The following is a 16,698-nucleotide window of genomic DNA, read 5'->3' as shown; positions in this document are numbered from 1 at the left end:
AGAGACAGAGAGGAAGATCTTCCATCCAATGATTCAGCCCCAAGTGACCACAAAGGCTGGAGCTGAGCCAATCTGAAGCCAGGAGCCAGGAACTTCCTCCAGGTCTCCCACACGGGTGCAGGGTCCCAAGGCTTTGGGCTGTCCTCGACTGCTTTCCTAGGCCACAAGCAGGGAGCTGGATGGGAAGTGGAGCTGTGGGATTAGAACCAGTGCCCATATGGGATCCCAGCATGTTCAAGGTGAGGACTTTAGCCACTAGGCCACCAAGCTGGGCCCGATAATTTCATTTTTTTACAATTAAATATAGGGGCCTAGCAAGATAGCCTAACAGCTAAAGTCCTAACCTCGCATTTTTTCCAAACTTGCACTTTGACCAAGAGGTGCATGTGGAAGAATCAAAGAAGTAAGCTACAACACAGTAGACACACTTGAAACCCAGACCTGGGATTTATGAGTCATTCCGAGTTTGGCCTGAATTCTCCACTGTGGTGCCAGCATTCCATACGAGTGCTGGTCTGAGTCTCGAATGCTCTTTCGATCCGGCTCCCTGCTTGTGGCCTGGGAAAGCAGCGAGGACGGCCCAAAGCCTAGGGACCCTGCACCCAAGAGAAAGACGAATGGCAGCAATGGCCAGAGCCGAGAAGTCCAAAACCAGGAGTCAGGATCTACTTCTGGTCTCCCAAGGCTTTGGGCCGTCCTCGACTGCTCTCCCAGGCCACAGCCAGGGAGCTGGATTGGCAGTATAGCAGCCAAAACATAAACCAGAGCCCATACGGATGGTGGAGGATGCAAGGCAAGGATTTAGCCACTAGGCTATGGCACAGGGCCCACCATCCATGCGTGAAATGTATACTTACACAATGGTCATTAAATAATAGTATCTTACACTTTCCACTTATACGTGTCTTACTATCAGACATAACAGAGCAACAGTGCTTAAAAAATGAAAGAACATTAAAATATTAAAGAATAGATTCAAACTATTTGAAAAATAACAATGGAAAGAGAGAGTTTTTAAATGATAAGCATGAATAGCACCGCAGTAACTAGTTCATTCCTGACGACATGTAATGCTGTTTGTATTAGGCGTGCTGCGTGCTGATCTGGAATCGAGGGCAGGATGCAAATTCACAATACACAAAGATACGAAAATAGACAAGAATAGTTCCACAGAACTACTCAACAGAGGCTAGACTTAATTTTTTACTTTTTTATTGCCAAGTAGAAAAACACCAGTGACCCCCAATGTCGCAGCTGAAGTTTATAAGCTCGGGAAGTCTCGCGTGGACAGTACCACTGGTTCAGTAGATTTTCTGTTAGCCACAAGAGACTAATGTTTTTAGAGAACCGCAACAACTGGAAATTAATTGTGAGGAAGTGTGCTGTCCCATCAGGTATTCACGAAGACAAAGATAAAACGTTGTGTCCCAGCCAGCCAGTCTTACTAGTCAGAGAGGAAGGGCTGCTGGACAGATGGCACACAGGGCACAGTCGGCCATCTTCGAGCATCGAGCAATGGACACAGCCAGTGAACGTGACATCCCGTGACATCCCGCCCTTCCGTTTGGCTGTGACTTCAGACGGCAGCATAGACCCGGGACCCCGGGACCCGGCAGCATTCCTGAGTCCTGAAGAGGCAGGCCGGAGTGCAGGTCCTGGGCAAGACAGCTGGCTCTCGGGGGGCAGCCTGGGGACGAGGGACTTGGGGAGAAGGCGCTTTAGATGTCCGTGCGGGCTGCTCCCCCCGGGGCCGTGCCCAGATCCTCCGCGGGGCCGACAGGGGAGCCGGGTGCACAGGTCCTCGCCAACGCCGACCGGAGGCGCCGGGAGCTGCAGGGAGAATTCAGAAGACACACGGAGCCCGCTGACCAAAGCCATGTCACCTCCCCGAGACCATCTTGTCATCAGTAAAATGCGACGGTTATATCTGACTGGACAAGTCACAGAATTAAATAAGTATTACATACTATCGCTCAGAAAATATAGCTAATGTTACTTATAAATGCATGTGTTATTTAAAATTCTTGAAAAAATGCATACATAAATATTAAATACATAAATATTAAATATTTGCAATAAAACCCCAACTCATATTCACTCATGCTCAATGGTGTCCTGAAACCAAGACTTATGAAATGAGGGTTTAATTTTTTCCCTCTAACTCCTTACTGCAGCACAGACCCCGTCCTGCTCAGGCACCCAGCTGCACAGCTTCTTCACACTGCTAACCAAGAATACTGCACTGCAAGCAGACCCCAGCTCAAAGCTAACTCGGCCTCACAGGAACCAGGAACAAATGCATCAGAACATAGAAACCTAGGAGATCGCTTTTAAAGTTTCTCCAACTGTATAAATTACCTTTCTTTTTTTCTTGGAAATATGCTACATGTGTTATCTCAGGATAACAGCTGAAGCTGAACCGGGAAGCGATCATACTTGAAAAACAAGACTGGACTGGAGTGCATGCCACACCCGCGTTTCTCCTCAGGCCAACTAACCTTCTGCCTTACCAGGTGACTCCACGGTCGTAAGGGCCACCAGAGGCGGCAGGCATCCTGGCTCACAGAAGCCAGAGTAGGCTGGCACGGAAATGCACGGAGCTCTCCTGGGGCGAGGGAACCTCCTCCTGCTTGAGGTGTCTGGCCAAGGGAGAGCATCTCTTTGGCAATAATGTTCAAACTCTTCACTAACTCTGTACATTTAAGGCCTGGTGCAGTAGCCTAGCAGCTAAACTCCTCGCCTTGCCTGCACCAGGATCCCATGTGGGCACCAGTTCTAATCCCGGAGGCCCTGCTTCCCATCCAGCTCCCTGTGGCCCGGGAAAGCAGTCGAGGACGGCCCAAAGCCTTGGGACCCTGCACCCGTGTGGGAGACCTGGAAAGAAGCTCCTGGCTCCTGGCTTTGGATCAGCTCAGCTCTGGCTGTTGCGGTCACCTGGGGAGTGAATCATCGGATGGAAGATCTTCCTGTCTCTCCTCCTCTCTGTATATCTGACTTTCCAATAAAAATAAATAAATCTTTAAAAGTAACAAAACTTTGACAGAAGCTAACCTCTAGAACCTGACTTAACTCAGTGATTTATCCACTCACAATTTTTAAAATTATTTTTATTGGGGAGGTAGGTTCTCTCAAGAGAAGGTCTTCCATGCACTGGTTCATTCACCAAATGGCCACCATGGCCAGAGCTAAGCAGATGCAAAAGCAGAAGCCTGGAGCCCCAAGGGCCTTGGGCCATCCTCGTCTGCTGTTGCAGGCCGTTAGCAGGAAGCTGGATGGGGAACGGAGCAGCAGCCAGGGCCACGTGGGACGACCAGCCTCTCCATCGCCCCGGCTCCTGTCTGTCTGCTCAATACAGTTAATGCTGCAGCTGTCGAACAGACCTTGGGATTTTTTTTTATAAATTCTTTTTTTTTTTAAGATTTATTTATTTATTGGAAAGTCAAATATACAGAGAGGAAGGTCTTCCATCCGATGATTCACTCCCCAGGTGACTGCAACGGCCGATGCTATGCCGATCCGAAGCCAGGATTTTTTTTCCTTAACAACAAGAAAAATCAGAAAGCTAACCCTGTCTTCCCTTTGTGACCAGGCTTGGTCCATCAGATGACGGGCTGGCTTGGCTCTTTTCTGCCTGTGATGCTCCTTTACTCAGTATTTAAGTTAGATTGTTCCTAAGATTAACCCTAAGTCAAACACTATGACCTGAATTCAGTTCTCAAAACCATTCACCTAGTGCATGCACAACGTAACAGAAACGCTGAAAACTAGCAAGAAACTGCTCGAATGCCCAACTCCTCATGGTGTTAAATGACTGATCTTTAAGCCCATCATCAATCTCACAAAAAAATAATACCAGATACTGCAGACAAGGAAGAATAGGATGGCAGCCTCCACTAACCACAAGTTCTTCCTACTAAGCACTAGGAAGAGACGTAAGTAATAAAGATGATGTGAAAAGCCATGCATTACAGCAGGTACAGAAAGGGGCATGTCCATGGGCGGAGCTGTAGCTGGGCGTGTGCAGGGGTGGGGCTGCAGCTGGGGGCGTGTCCAGGGGCGGGGCTGTAGGTGGGGGCGTGTCCAGGGGCGGGGCTGTGGCTGAGAAGGCAGGGGAGATGGGTGAGTACCCAGTTGGAGCAGTAGCTGAGAAGGCAGGACAGCATTACACACAGTGCACCCAGCCGTGTAGTCCAGTGGGTAAAGCTGTTATGTGAGGGTCAGCATCTCACAAGGATGCCGCAAGTCCTGGCTGTTGCACTTCAATCCAGCTCCCTGTTTAACAGCCTGGGAAAGTAGCGGAGGATGACGCAGCCCTTGGACCTCAGCACCACGTGCAGACTAGGAAAGAGCTCTAGGTTTGGCCTCGCACAGCTCTGGCTTTTGTGGCTATCGTAGGAGCGAACTCTGTAACTCTGCCTTTCAGATCAATACATAAATCTTTTTACAAAAGTGATGATTTACCTAATAGTAAAACAACAGAGGATATGAACAAAGGAGGGCTGTTATTTTCTGCAATTCCATGTGGAACTGGATCTGTCCATTTACTTGACGTCAACACTGGCTGCCTCATCCCTTGGCCTTCCTGAAAACGGGAATCAGTTCTAAAGGATCAATTCGGTCCCAGTGACGCTCCGGAAGACCAGATCACGCCACAGGCAATAAGCTGCACGTCTTACTGCACTGCAATTCACAGCCAGGATGCAATACGTCATAGGAGTGGCTTTGTTTTCTCACAGAACCAAATAGCTGGTGAAGACGCGCTAACACCATGAAGATCCCAGCGAGGCACAGCTCCATCCTGGGTTCACCAGCTTTGTCATCCAGGTGCCTTCCTGATGATTTACATTACCTTGTTAAATGTTCCCACACTCTGCTGCTTAAATGCTCACAACCACTGTGTACCACAAACCAGAAGCACGTGGAGCGAGAGTTCACTTTAAAATGACACCACTGGGCCCGGCGCGGTGGCGCAAGTGGTTAAGTCCTCGCCTAGCACGCCCGGGATCCCATATGGGCGCCGGTTCTAATCCCGGCGGCCCCGCTTCCCTTCCAGCTCCCTGCCTGTGGCCCGGGAAAGCAGCCGAGGACGGCCCAAAGCTTTGGGAACCTGCACCCGCGTGGGAGACCTGGAGGAGGCTCCTGGCTTCGGATCGGCATAGCATCGGCCCGTTGCGCTCACTTGGGGAGTGAATCATCGGATGGAGGATCTTCCTCTCTGTCTCTCCTCTCTGTATATCCGCCTTTCCAATAAAAAATAATAAAAATAAATCTTTAAAAAAAAAAAAAAAAAAAAAAATGACACCACTTACTCCTTAATTGATATGTGAGCATCTTCCTTCCTTCTGACTTTGCTTGAAGCCCTGCAAGGGAAAGAAAGGACGTGAGAAACACAGCCCACACAGCTTACGCGGCTCCTCGGCGTGCTCCCGTAGGACACCCACAGCCTTTGATGAGTGTCACCTCAAAGCACGTTGGCGGCTCCTGCCTCCACGGGGCCTTCAAAGTAAACACAGCGGTTGTCGCCTGACACATTTCTCTTCTTTCTCCAAGTTCAACAACATTCTGAGCTCATTTACGACTTACTTTCATCATATACTACATATAATGGCCTAAAAATACTTTTGTCACTTTTTTAAATTGCAAATAAGTCAGATACATAGAGAGAGGAGAGATGGAGGAAGATCTTCCGTCCGAGGATTCACTCCCCAAGTGACCGCAACAGCCGGTGCTGCGCTGATCTGAAGCCAGGAGCCCAGATCCTCCTCTGGGTCTCCCACAAAGGTGCAGGGGCTTTGGGCAGTACTCCACTGCTTTCCCAGGCCACCAGCAGGGAACTGGAGGATCTGGGACCAGAACTAGCACCCATGGGATCCCGGGACGTTCAACGTGAAAACTTTAGCTGCTAGGCTACAGCGCCAAGCCCTTGTCACATTTTCCAAATGTGCACCCATCAGTGAGTATTGGGGGTAGGCTATGCTGGGCCAGGCCGCAGTGCCTACTGGCATATGAGAGACTCAGGGTTTGGAGTGGGCCAAGTATGGGATCTATGGGTCACATCTGCCAACACATGCAAGAACCAGAGCTGGGGGTGGGCCAGTCTTGGTTAGTCTGCAGCACCCACTGGCACACAGGCCTGGATGAAGTTTTGGGAAGTTACCTTGACCAGGCCGCAGCACTCCCTGGTGTGTGAGAGCCAGGTCTGTGGGCAGGTCAGGTTAGACCCATAGCATCCACCAGAGCACTCACTGGCATGCGCTGCAGGTCAGTCTGGGTACAGTCCTGGCTGGGGTTCTTGAGGATCACCCTGACCAGGCCTCAGGTCCTACTGAGTCCTACTGAGTGGGCAGAGTGGGTCTGGCAGTGTGCTAGAATACAGCATCCATGAGACCCACATCTGGGGACCAACCCAGTAGAGGCTCTTAGGAGTGGGCCAGGGATCCATTCCACTAGATCCCTAACCTCAGGGAACACCAGATACCTGAGCTGGCCCTGGAGCACAGGCCGTGGGAATGGGCTGCCCCATTGCTGACCCCATGTGAGGAGAGACAACATACTGTGATACACACGAAGGATGGGACAGCCGGCCTCTGATTCAACAGAGACCTTGGGTGCCTCACCAGAAAGTAGAAAGAGCACAGGTTGAACAACGCTACAGGACAGGCTCTCCATCAAGCATCTAAGGCTACGGATACACTGACGCAGACAGCTGGCAAGCCTGGGAAGTGGTGTTTCATTGCTGATGCCAGGAAGCTAACACCATTCTCTCCCCGGCAGGATCCCTGGGTGAAGCCAGGGGGAGCAGCCGTGCCCCCTGACACTGAAGGGACCAGACACGCAGAGTGCTGGAACATCTCCATCTCCCTGACCCCACGGTCAAGGGATGGAGAACGGGACCTGCTCCCTCACCCTCCCATCCCACCCAGAGACCGGCAAGGGGCCTGCAGCCCCCTCACCTATGTAACAAACATGTAAAAATATACTGAAAAGGAGTAATTTGGGCCTTTTGATAGTTTTATTTTTTTAAACGTCAAAGCAATTTTCAATTCTTAGGATCGACATAACAAAAGCTATTTTTATATCATAAAATAAGCCACAACTACAAAGAAATTCCCCCAAAATGCTTGCTTACCATGTAGTAGCCAGTATGATAGCCACTCATATACCAAGAGATTAACATGCTTCCCAAGGCGTCCGTATCATCCAGGGAGTCGGGGAACATGGGAGGGGGCGGGGGAATTACCTGGAAACGGAAACAAGCACATTTCAAATCCAGTGAACAAAACTGTGAAGTCCGGACATTCCCTCTACCTAGGGTTCGCTGAGTGCTAACTTTATGTTTTCCTATTTCTCACAGTACTTTTTCTATTTTTTTTTTTTTAAGTAACATCTGGCAGGCGGGGCCGTTGTAGCGACACAGCCTTAGGCACTGCTTACACTGTGGGTATCCCACATGGGAGTGCCAGTTCAAGTGCATTTTCCTACCAACACGCCTAGGAAGTCCCTGGCCCCCTGCCACCCACGGGGGAGAACTTGGCTTCTGCCTCAAGCCCGGTGCAGATCTGGTGGACGTGGACTGAATCAGTGTCGTCCTGCCTTTCAAACATACACATAAAATAAAAAGCCACGTTTGGAGAGAGTCAACAATAGCAACAAAAACTATCAACTAAATTAACTAACCTTCACAGGGATTAAAAGACAAAAAGAGGTGGTATTTAACACTTTTCGGACATTTAGGTGTGAATACATTGTTTTTTTTTTTTTTTTTGCTCTATGAGAAAGCAGACAATCAATGTTCAAGTATAAACACTTGCTTTTCCTTAAAGCAAACCCACACACCAGAATGCATTACCAGGAGTAACCTAAGCTGAAGTTTTAAGTAGAACATCTGTCCCAAGATACGGCTTGTCAAAATGTGTTGCTACAGTTAGTAATACCTAAAAATCTGCCATTAGGAAAATCAGAAACTAATATCCCAATATATGCAGGAAGGCAAAATATCAAACCTTCATATATAGTGCATATTAAACGCTTTCTAACAAGAACAACCTCCCAGCTGGACAGACGTCAATGAAGGAAGCTCAGAGTTGAGGCTTTAAAAGCCCAGCATGTGGGTAACAGGGTGGCATTAAAAAGCGAACCCTGGAGGCTGAGTTCTAATTTTCATCCATCAGAGCGCTGCCCCGTGGGGCAGGCCACTGGAACCCTGGTCAATCCCAGCTGGTCAGCTTCTGCTGCAGCTTCCTGCTGAGACCCCCAGGAAGGAGGCGGCAGACAGGATTCAAGCCCGCGCGGTGGACCGCGCGTCACTTTGGCCTGGCCCAGGCCACCTGAGGAATAGACAAATGGAAGCAGTGCTTTCTTACTCTGTCACTCTGTATCTCAAATAAATACCCCTTAAAAAAAGAAAAAAAAAAAAATCCCAGCCCTACGGATGGTCAAAGATATATTCCAATCTCCTGTACTCCATTCAAACACAAATGACATATGAAAGTAGTTTTTCTAAATTCTTTTGTACTCACTGGTGGTCCAGAAGGAAACGGGGGTAGCCAGCATGACATGAAATGGGGTGGCAGGGGCGGTGGTGGTGGCGGTGGACCACTGAATTTTAGGCTTGGCTGCAAAGAATATTTCAAAAGCAAATTAATTCATCAATGTCAGTTCAAAACCAAAATGATAAATAATTATCTAGAATATGAAATGATTGCTTTAAAACATTCCCAGAAAAAGTTTTTGTGCAAAAAAATTTCTGAACTCCATTTTTTCATAATGTGCACTTTCCATAAATGTTTGAAAGAGCTCCTCTCATGAATGTGTTTCAAAATTTTATGCACTAAAATAAACATCTTTTACCTCCATTTCCCACAAACTCTGTAAAGCACCTTTCTATGTATCAGCAATAACTGAAAGTGCAAGATCTGGGGCTGGGAACAGGCCTGGCAGGGGAACTGCGGGCACTGCCCTGTGGGCAGCTCCTGGGGCAGAACCCAGATACAACACAGGATGCAAACGTGCCAAGTGACATCTTCAGTAGTGCATCTAACACTTGCCCCCGATCCTCTGAGATTCAACAGACCTTAATGTTATAAACCTCAACAGAAAAACACCATAGGCCCAGTGCTAATGCTCCCTTTTCCAGGTAACGGGAACCCCTTCGTGTCCCGGCCACTCCACTTCCCAGCCAGCTCCCTGCAAGTGGCCTGGGAAAGCATAAGAAAATGGCCCAAAGCCTTGGGACCCTGCACCCTCGTGGGAGACCTGAAAGAAGCTCTTGGCTCCTGGCTTTGGACTAGCTCAGCTGTGCCTACTACAGCCCCTTGCAGAGTGAACAAACCCACGGAGGATCTTTCTGTCCTTTCTCTCCCTATAAATCTACCTTTCCAATAAAAATAAATTAATCTTAGGGGAAAAAAATTACAGGGGGGTGACAATGAGACAAAGTGAGTTAAGCTTCCTGTTAATATACTAAGATGGACTATGTCAATCAGTGAATTCTTCAAAGACCTCATCGTGCTTGGAGTGGTGAGACTGGCAGCAATTCAGAACTGGTGAACTATCAACACCACCTGAGCAAGACCCTTGGAGCATGCCCCACATCAGGGACATGGGATGGGTGGGAGACTGGGTGAGGCTTCTCCCTTAATACCCCCCTTTACTCAGATACATGAAGGAAACAATATGGAAATAACAGTCTTACCCATTTTCCTATAGCCCTTGAACCTTTTTACCTTAAATTAACTATGTAAAGATTGTCAAAAATATAATTTAAAGAAATGGAAAAAGTTAAAACAAAGAAATTTCTGGCTCCTGGCTTCGGATCGGCACAGCACCGACTGTTGCGGTCACTTGGGGAGTGAGTCAGCAGATGGAAGTTCTATTCTCCTTTCTGTATATCTGACTTTCCAATAAAATCAAATATTTAAAAAAATGTATTGTCTGAATAGCATACAGTATTCAAGGAAAAATAAACCAGATTTACTAAAAAAAAAAAAAAAAAGTGGATTGGGACATAGCTTTTGGTGTCATATCATAGCGTATAACAATCTAGTCGCCTTCTTTCAATAAATAACAAAAAGAGCCATAAATGAAAAAATCTCAGAAGACCTCAAGAGTTTCTCCACGTGACTTATACACTCCTTTGCAGGTATGCATCGCATGCGTAACATTGCCCCAGAGGATAAAGTATTGTTATCCTTTGTAACTTGAGCAAGTTCGCTGACTGATCAGTCCCAACTCCACCGCCCCCCTCCCTGACCCCCAGGAGTATTTGGGCAAGTCTTTCAACTATTTAAAACCACAAACTTATTTTCTTCTCAAAAAACACATATTCATAGCATCAAAGACAGCGACAGGCATCTCAGAGGAAAGCAACACATCCGTGAATGGAGGGTTCGATGTCTCAGTGCTGCTGCCAAGAGACTCATCCTGGCTGGGAGGTTTACCTTGCCCGAGCCGACGCCTGGCCCTGGCACCGGGGGTGGCGGGGGGAAGAAAGAGCTCCAAGGATTAGATTTTGACTTGATGTGATTGGGTTTCCATCCAGGTGACCGGGAGGAATTCTCACTTTCATCGGTAGAAACTTGGCTTTCATTTTCATTCTTGAAAAAAAGGAAAACAAAAAGTCCTTCTGTTACACAGGAATCAGTAGGAAGAAAACATGAACACCTCCCGACGCACAGCTGCTGCGGCGCTCAGCTCGCTGCACGCCCTGGAAGGAAGCACCCGTGCCCTCACCTCCTGAGCCGTGCGGTCCACGCCATCAGCCGCTTTGGACGTTGGGGAAAGTAGGTCGGACAGATTCTGCTCTTCTCTGTTCCCGTACCCAGTGTAAACCACAACACATGTCTCTCGCTTGAAGTCAATCGAAGTAATGGTAGCTGGGTACACGCAGCCGTCTTCGGACCAAACCGCAGAACATTTGTCGCCAACTCTCCACTACAAAACACATCCCAAACACGCACATGCACGCACGATTTGAAAAGGCGGCAGCCCAGCACCTTGTCGGTGGGAGGGCAGAGGGTGAAGTGGCCCAACTCACGCATGTGGAAGGAGCAATGAAATAGCATGACGGGTGGCCTCCCAAAACATCCACTGGAATCCTCCATCTCTTTAAGGCTTCTCCACAACTGGAAGTGGCTACACTAACGAGAGCACCCCCTGCACCTGCTGTGTGCAGGAAGGAGACACATCATCGGTCCCGTGCTCTGCTCTGACACAGGCAAATGCTCATCCAATGGCACACCTCTCCGTCCGAGGCGATGACAAAGCTGACCGAGTCTCTTTGCTCAGGGGTCGAACATGAATTCTACTTAGGCTCTTTGGTTCCTTGGAAATAACAGTTTAAAACTTCTTGAAGCAAGAAGGTACCCATCTCTTAGCTTTAAGAAACAAAACAGGGCCCGGCTTGGTGGCCTAGCAGCTAAAGTCCTTGCCTTGGATGCACCGGGATCCCATATGGGCGCCGGTTCTAATCCCGGCGACCCCGCTTCCCATCCAGCTCCCTGCCTGTGGCCTGGGAAAGCAGTTGAGGATGGCCCAAATCCTTGGGACCCTGCACCAGTGTGGGAGACCCGGAAGAAGTTCCTGGATCCTGGCTTCGGATCGGCATAGCATCGGCCATTGCGTTCACTTGGGGAGAGAATCATCGGATGGAAGATCTTCCTCTCTGTCTCTCCTCCTCTCTGTATATCTGACTTTCCAATAAATAAATAAATCTTAAGAAAAAAAAAAAAAGAAACACAACAAGGCCCTCAGTACTCCCAAATAGCATTCCCTTGCTCATCCCCCATGCTGCCACCCCAGAGGAAACAGAGTCCTGATTCCAGCAAGCTAGCCTGCCCACCTAACCCCTACGCTTTTTATTATTGACAGCACATACTTCTATGGAAGAGAGAGGTGAGTAGTTGTTTTGGGAGTTGTATGATAACACGTACTAATTACTGAAGTTATTTTCTATTATACTATTTACTAGGGGCAGTAACAAGAAATCCTTGGATGGAAGTGGAAATCCCTGAGCCTATGGAAAACAAAACCAAAGCACCTGTTTCCGGGGCAGGCATGTGATGCGATGAGTAAGTACCAGTGGGAATGCCCAACACAGGAGTGCCTGAGACACCCTGCTTCTGATCCAGCGTCCTGCCGACACGCAGCAGGCGACAGCTCAGGAACTCGGGGGAGAGGCACAGACGCTGAGTTCTGGGCTCCCCATCTTGTCCCTGCCCGGCCTCAGCTGCTGCAGATGTCTGGGAAATGAACCAGTGGATGGAAGGTGTTTTCTTTCTGACTTTCAAATAAATAAAAAACCAATATATACAGACCTGCTTCAAGGGCGCCGCGGTATTCTTCTTTTGGTTTTTATTCTTCTTCACAGGTTTTCTTCTAGGTGTGAGTTTTGGTTTCTCTGAAGTTTCACAGACGTCACCGTTCTTCAGCGCATGCTATGATCAGGGGAGCAGGAACGGCCGTGTCACACAACGGGACACTGTGACTGTCTCAAGGCCTCTCACCCCCAAGGCCCTGGCTGCCCCGCTTCACCAGGTCACACCGTGGGAACTGTGTGTGGGCCTCACAGCTCGAGGGGCAGCTCCGGAGGCCCTGCCGTCAGGCCGGCTCGCTCCCGGCCTCGTTTCCACGGCACTTTCCCCGCCGAGGGAGGGTTGCAGGCCTTCAACAGCGGGTAGCCTTCCTTCCCCTGCTGAATCCATACACCTCTGGCGCATCAACTACGATTTCCAGGCAAGCGACTGACCACCTCTGGTGTTTCCTCCTTGGCCCAATGTAACATTTCCAATGATCCGTTTCACATTTTCACAGTCAAATTGAGACTGACCAAACTATTTTTCCTCAAAATCTGCTTTCCCCTCCTTTCTTCAGACTATCTATCCGTGCAATACCACCAATCACAGCCCGCAGTGAAACCCATTTCAACATGGATTTCACAGAACTTTCCCATCCGACCCGGCACAGTAGCCTAGTGGCTGAAGTTCTCCCCTTGCATGCACCAGGATCCCACATGGGTGTCAGTTCATGTCCCAGCTGTTCCACTTCCCATCCAGCTCCCTGCTTGTGGCCTGGGAAAGCAGTCTAGCACGGCCCAAAGCCTTGGGACCTTACATCCACGTGGGAGACCCAGAAAAAGTTTCTGGCTTCTGGTTTCAGCTCAGCTCAGCTCTGGCGTTATGGCCATTTGTAAAGAGAACCAAGCAAATGAAAGATCTCTCTGTATTTCCTCTTGTCTATAAATTTGAGCTTCCATTCTCACAAAAATGAACAATTTTTAAACAAATTGTAGTTCGGACTGTCCACTTCCTATTAATTAGATGGTAAAGACCTGTATACTTTAACACTTTTAAAAAGTATTAAGTATAAAAAAGTATGAAGAGGAATAAATGCGTAATCATTTTACTTAAATTGCCTCTGCAAATGGAATGGCGTTCTAGACAGGTTATCAACACTTTAAGAAAACCACAACTTCTAGAGGCTGGCACTGCGACACGGTGGGCTAAGCCACAGTGTGTAACAGCAGTTCAAGTCCTGACCACTCTGCTTCCCATCCAGCTCCCCGCCAATGGGCCTGGACACGCAGCAGAGAACGGCCCTGCACTGGGCGACTCAGCTGGAGTCCCTGACCCCTGGCCTTGGCCTGGCCCGGACCTGCCTGCTGTGGCATCTGACTGACTAAATTAGCACAGAGAAGATCTTTCTATCTCTACCTCTCCGTCAGTGCCAGTCAAGTAAACAAATCTTAAGAAAAAAAAATCTGATTTAACTCACATTATCTTCTATTCAAAATGAAAACTAAACAAGATAACTTTCACTCTTCTGCTATATGGCACTGATGACTTTTTCTTCTGATCCAACTTGAATAAGAAAGCAAATGAGTGAATAAACAAGTCCATACCTTAAATGATGCTACAGCCTTGTCATAAGCCTTTATCAACGCCGTGTCATCCCAAATGTCAGAATCATCACTCTGGGAAGAGGAAGAAATAAACACACCATTCATGCTCACACAGGCTGCTGTGAACACGTGCGCGCGCGACAGAACCCACAGCCGTGCTAACGCAGCGTGGCCAAACCACACCAACAACGGGCATCTTAAACCCAGGGAAAAGCCACAGCCGACCTGCTGAGATGCCATCAGTAAGCTCACCCCCACAGCCAGACATGAATCCATATCTTGAGAGGTATATTACCAAATGAATGTGCCACAATCTAGTTCCTATTCATCAACTGTGAGCAGGTAGTTTAAGCCCAGCGCCCATTTCAGCTCCTTCTCGGATCAGACTAAAGGTGCAGTGGAGGGGCCTGTCTCTGGTGCGGAGGGTTTAGTTGCCACTCGGGACACCTGCATCCCGGACTGGAATATCTCTGCTTCCAAACCAGCTCTCTCTCCACAAGGCTCCACTGTACCTGGGAAGGCACTCCATGATGAACTCAATGCGTGGGCCTCTGCCACTCTTGTCAGGGGACCCAGAGCTCCTAGCTACTGACTTCTGTCCAGCTGTAGCTGTTGCTGCTGTTTGCAGAATGAGCCAGCGGATGGAAAATCTCTTTCTCTGAAGCTCTGCCTTCCAAATAAATATTTCAAATAAAAAGATGGCAGACTCTAATATTACAATGTATAAAAGACTGACCATACCAGGCATTCCCAAAATGTGGAACAAATAGAACATTACACACTGTTGGTTGGAATGTGCTACACCTGCTTTAAACGTAGAGCTATAGGTGAGGGAGAGACAAAGATCTTCCATCCACTGGCTCACTCCCCAAGTAGCTGCAACACCTGGAGCTGACCCAAAGCCAGGTGCTTCTTCCAGGTCTCTCACTCGGGTGCAGAGTCCCGAAGCTTTGGGCCATTTTCTGATGCTTTCCCAGGACACAAGCAGGAGCTGGATGGGAAGCGGGGAAGCTGGGACACAAACTGGCACCCATGTGGGGTCCTGGAATTTGGAGGTGGAGGGTTAGCCAGTTGGGCCACCGCGCAGACCCCCTGGTAACTTCTCAAAGGTACACGGTGAGCGGCGGCCTTTGAGAGAAGGCATTGAGCAAAGACAAAGGCTGCAGCACCCAATACTCGAGGGCCTGCTCCGGTCTGAATTCGGGCATTCCTGATCCTGCGCACCCTTAGGAGACAGCAGATGAGGGCTGAAGGACTTCAGATGCTTGACACTCATCTGAGAGTTCTGGGAACCTGGCTCTGCCACGGCCCATTACCTGCTACTGTAGGCATCTGGGGAGTGAACCAGCAGGTGGAGAAGTGGCCTCTATCCTACCGCCTAACTATTTCCCCAAGTAAGTGTCGGACACGAATGCCCACAGCAGTTCTGCATATGACTGCCTGAAAACAAGAAGAGAAAAAAAAAAACAAACAAAACCCAAATGCTCATGAACGAGCAAACGAAAACAGTAACAGCATAGCAATATGCAATAGGATACTACTATCCAACACATCAGTACACGGCCAGACAAGTCAGACGTCGCGTGGTGCACTGTTCTATCGCCGCAGGAAAAGGCAGGCTAATGTGGGGGTGCCACACAGTGGATGGGGGTTCTCTGAGGACAGGATGCGCAGTCGACCACGCTGTGCGCCCAGGCACAAGCAGCCACGACAGGCGGTCACGGGCATCCTCCCTGCCCCACCTCCGCCCACCTCCCCGTCCTCCAGCTCTTCCGAGGATGCCGGCTCAAGATGCCCAAACACACCCGGCACCCAGGGACCCCGACCCCGCACGCCGCCCTGCTCGAGCCGGACCACGCGGGCAGCGGCTGGCCCAGCCGGGCAGGCCGGAGCTGGCCGGGCCTCCCGCGTCCGCCGCCACCTCGCGCACCTGGCCTGTGCCCCGCCGGAACAGCACCGAGTCCTCGGGCTCGGGGCCGCAGCCAGCTCCACCGCCGCTCACCGACATGGCGAGCTCCCCGAAGGAAGTGAGCTTCCCAAAGGCAGCGCGCCGCCCGCTCGGGGCCTTGTGGGAGTGACGACTTCCGGCGCCGCCGGGGCTCCTGGGAGCGGAAGTGCGCGTCTCTCCGCGTCCTGGTTTATTGGATCCAGTTGCCAGAGTTTCTGTGGTTGTGTTTACATGAAAGGCGCGCGGATTAACGTGCTGGGGTGGCTCGCTAGCTGAAGTCCTCGCCTTGCTCGCGCCGGGATCCCATCCCAGCTGCTCCACTTCGCATCCGGCTCCCTGCTTGTGGCTTGAGAAAGCAGAAGACGGCGCAAAGCCGTGGGACCCTGCACCCACGTGGAGGAAAAGCTGGAAGAAGTTCCTGGTTCTCTTGCGTCTCCCACGCCGGTGCAAGGTCCCAGGGACCTGAGCCTCAGGCAGGAAGTTGGATGGGAAGCGGAGCAGTAGGGACTCGAACCTGCACCCTTAGGGCATGCGTCACTCAAGCGCCGTCCTCTGTGAGGGCTTATTGATACCTGGTCTCTATAGTGCTGCCCAGCAGGTGGAAGCCGGTACTGACTGGGCTCCTTTTATCCCTACCATGAGGAGTTCCTTTCCCGTAGTTGCTTGTTTGTTTTCATTTTGCTTTCCTCAGTACATTTTTGTAAATACAGAAATCGACCCCACCCCTTCCTCTCTCCTTTTCCTCTCTCACCACCCTCCCCACCATAGTAATGATCACAATAATATATAGTATTTTAGTACACGTTACAAGTTTAACTTTCTGCCACTTGCATGTATCATGACCTGGTCAGCA

General features: G+C 49.6%; 1 protein-coding gene across 1 annotated transcript; it reads right to left on the bottom strand.

The window, feature by feature from the left end:
- Window positions 1–1,195: 1,195 nt before the first annotated feature.
- SMN2 (survival of motor neuron 2, centromeric) lies at window positions 1,196–15,960 on the bottom strand. The gene is made up of 9 exons (XM_040979055.1): window positions 15,828–15,960; window positions 13,898–13,969; window positions 12,315–12,434; window positions 10,732–10,932; window positions 10,440–10,595; window positions 8,520–8,615; window positions 7,130–7,240; window positions 5,310–5,360; window positions 1,196–1,830 (listed from the first exon to the last, which is right to left on the bottom strand). The coding sequence occupies exons 1-8, from the start codon at window positions 15,903–15,905 to the stop codon at window positions 5,313–5,315; spliced, it is 882 nt and encodes a 293-aa protein (XP_040834989.1). The 5' UTR covers window positions 15,906–15,960; the 3' UTR covers window positions 1,196–1,830; window positions 5,310–5,312.
- Window positions 15,961–16,698: the final 738 nt, after the last annotated feature.

The sequence above is a fragment of the Ochotona curzoniae genome, unplaced genomic scaffold (assembly GCF_017591425.1).
Source record: "Ochotona curzoniae isolate NIBS_2020 unplaced genomic scaffold, NIBS_Ocur_1.0 contig_293, whole genome shotgun sequence".
NCBI lineage: Eukaryota > Metazoa > Chordata > Mammalia > Lagomorpha > Ochotonidae > Ochotona > Ochotona curzoniae.
Note: the sequence above shows the minus strand (reverse complement) of the source record. Positions and strands in the feature narration are given on the sequence as shown.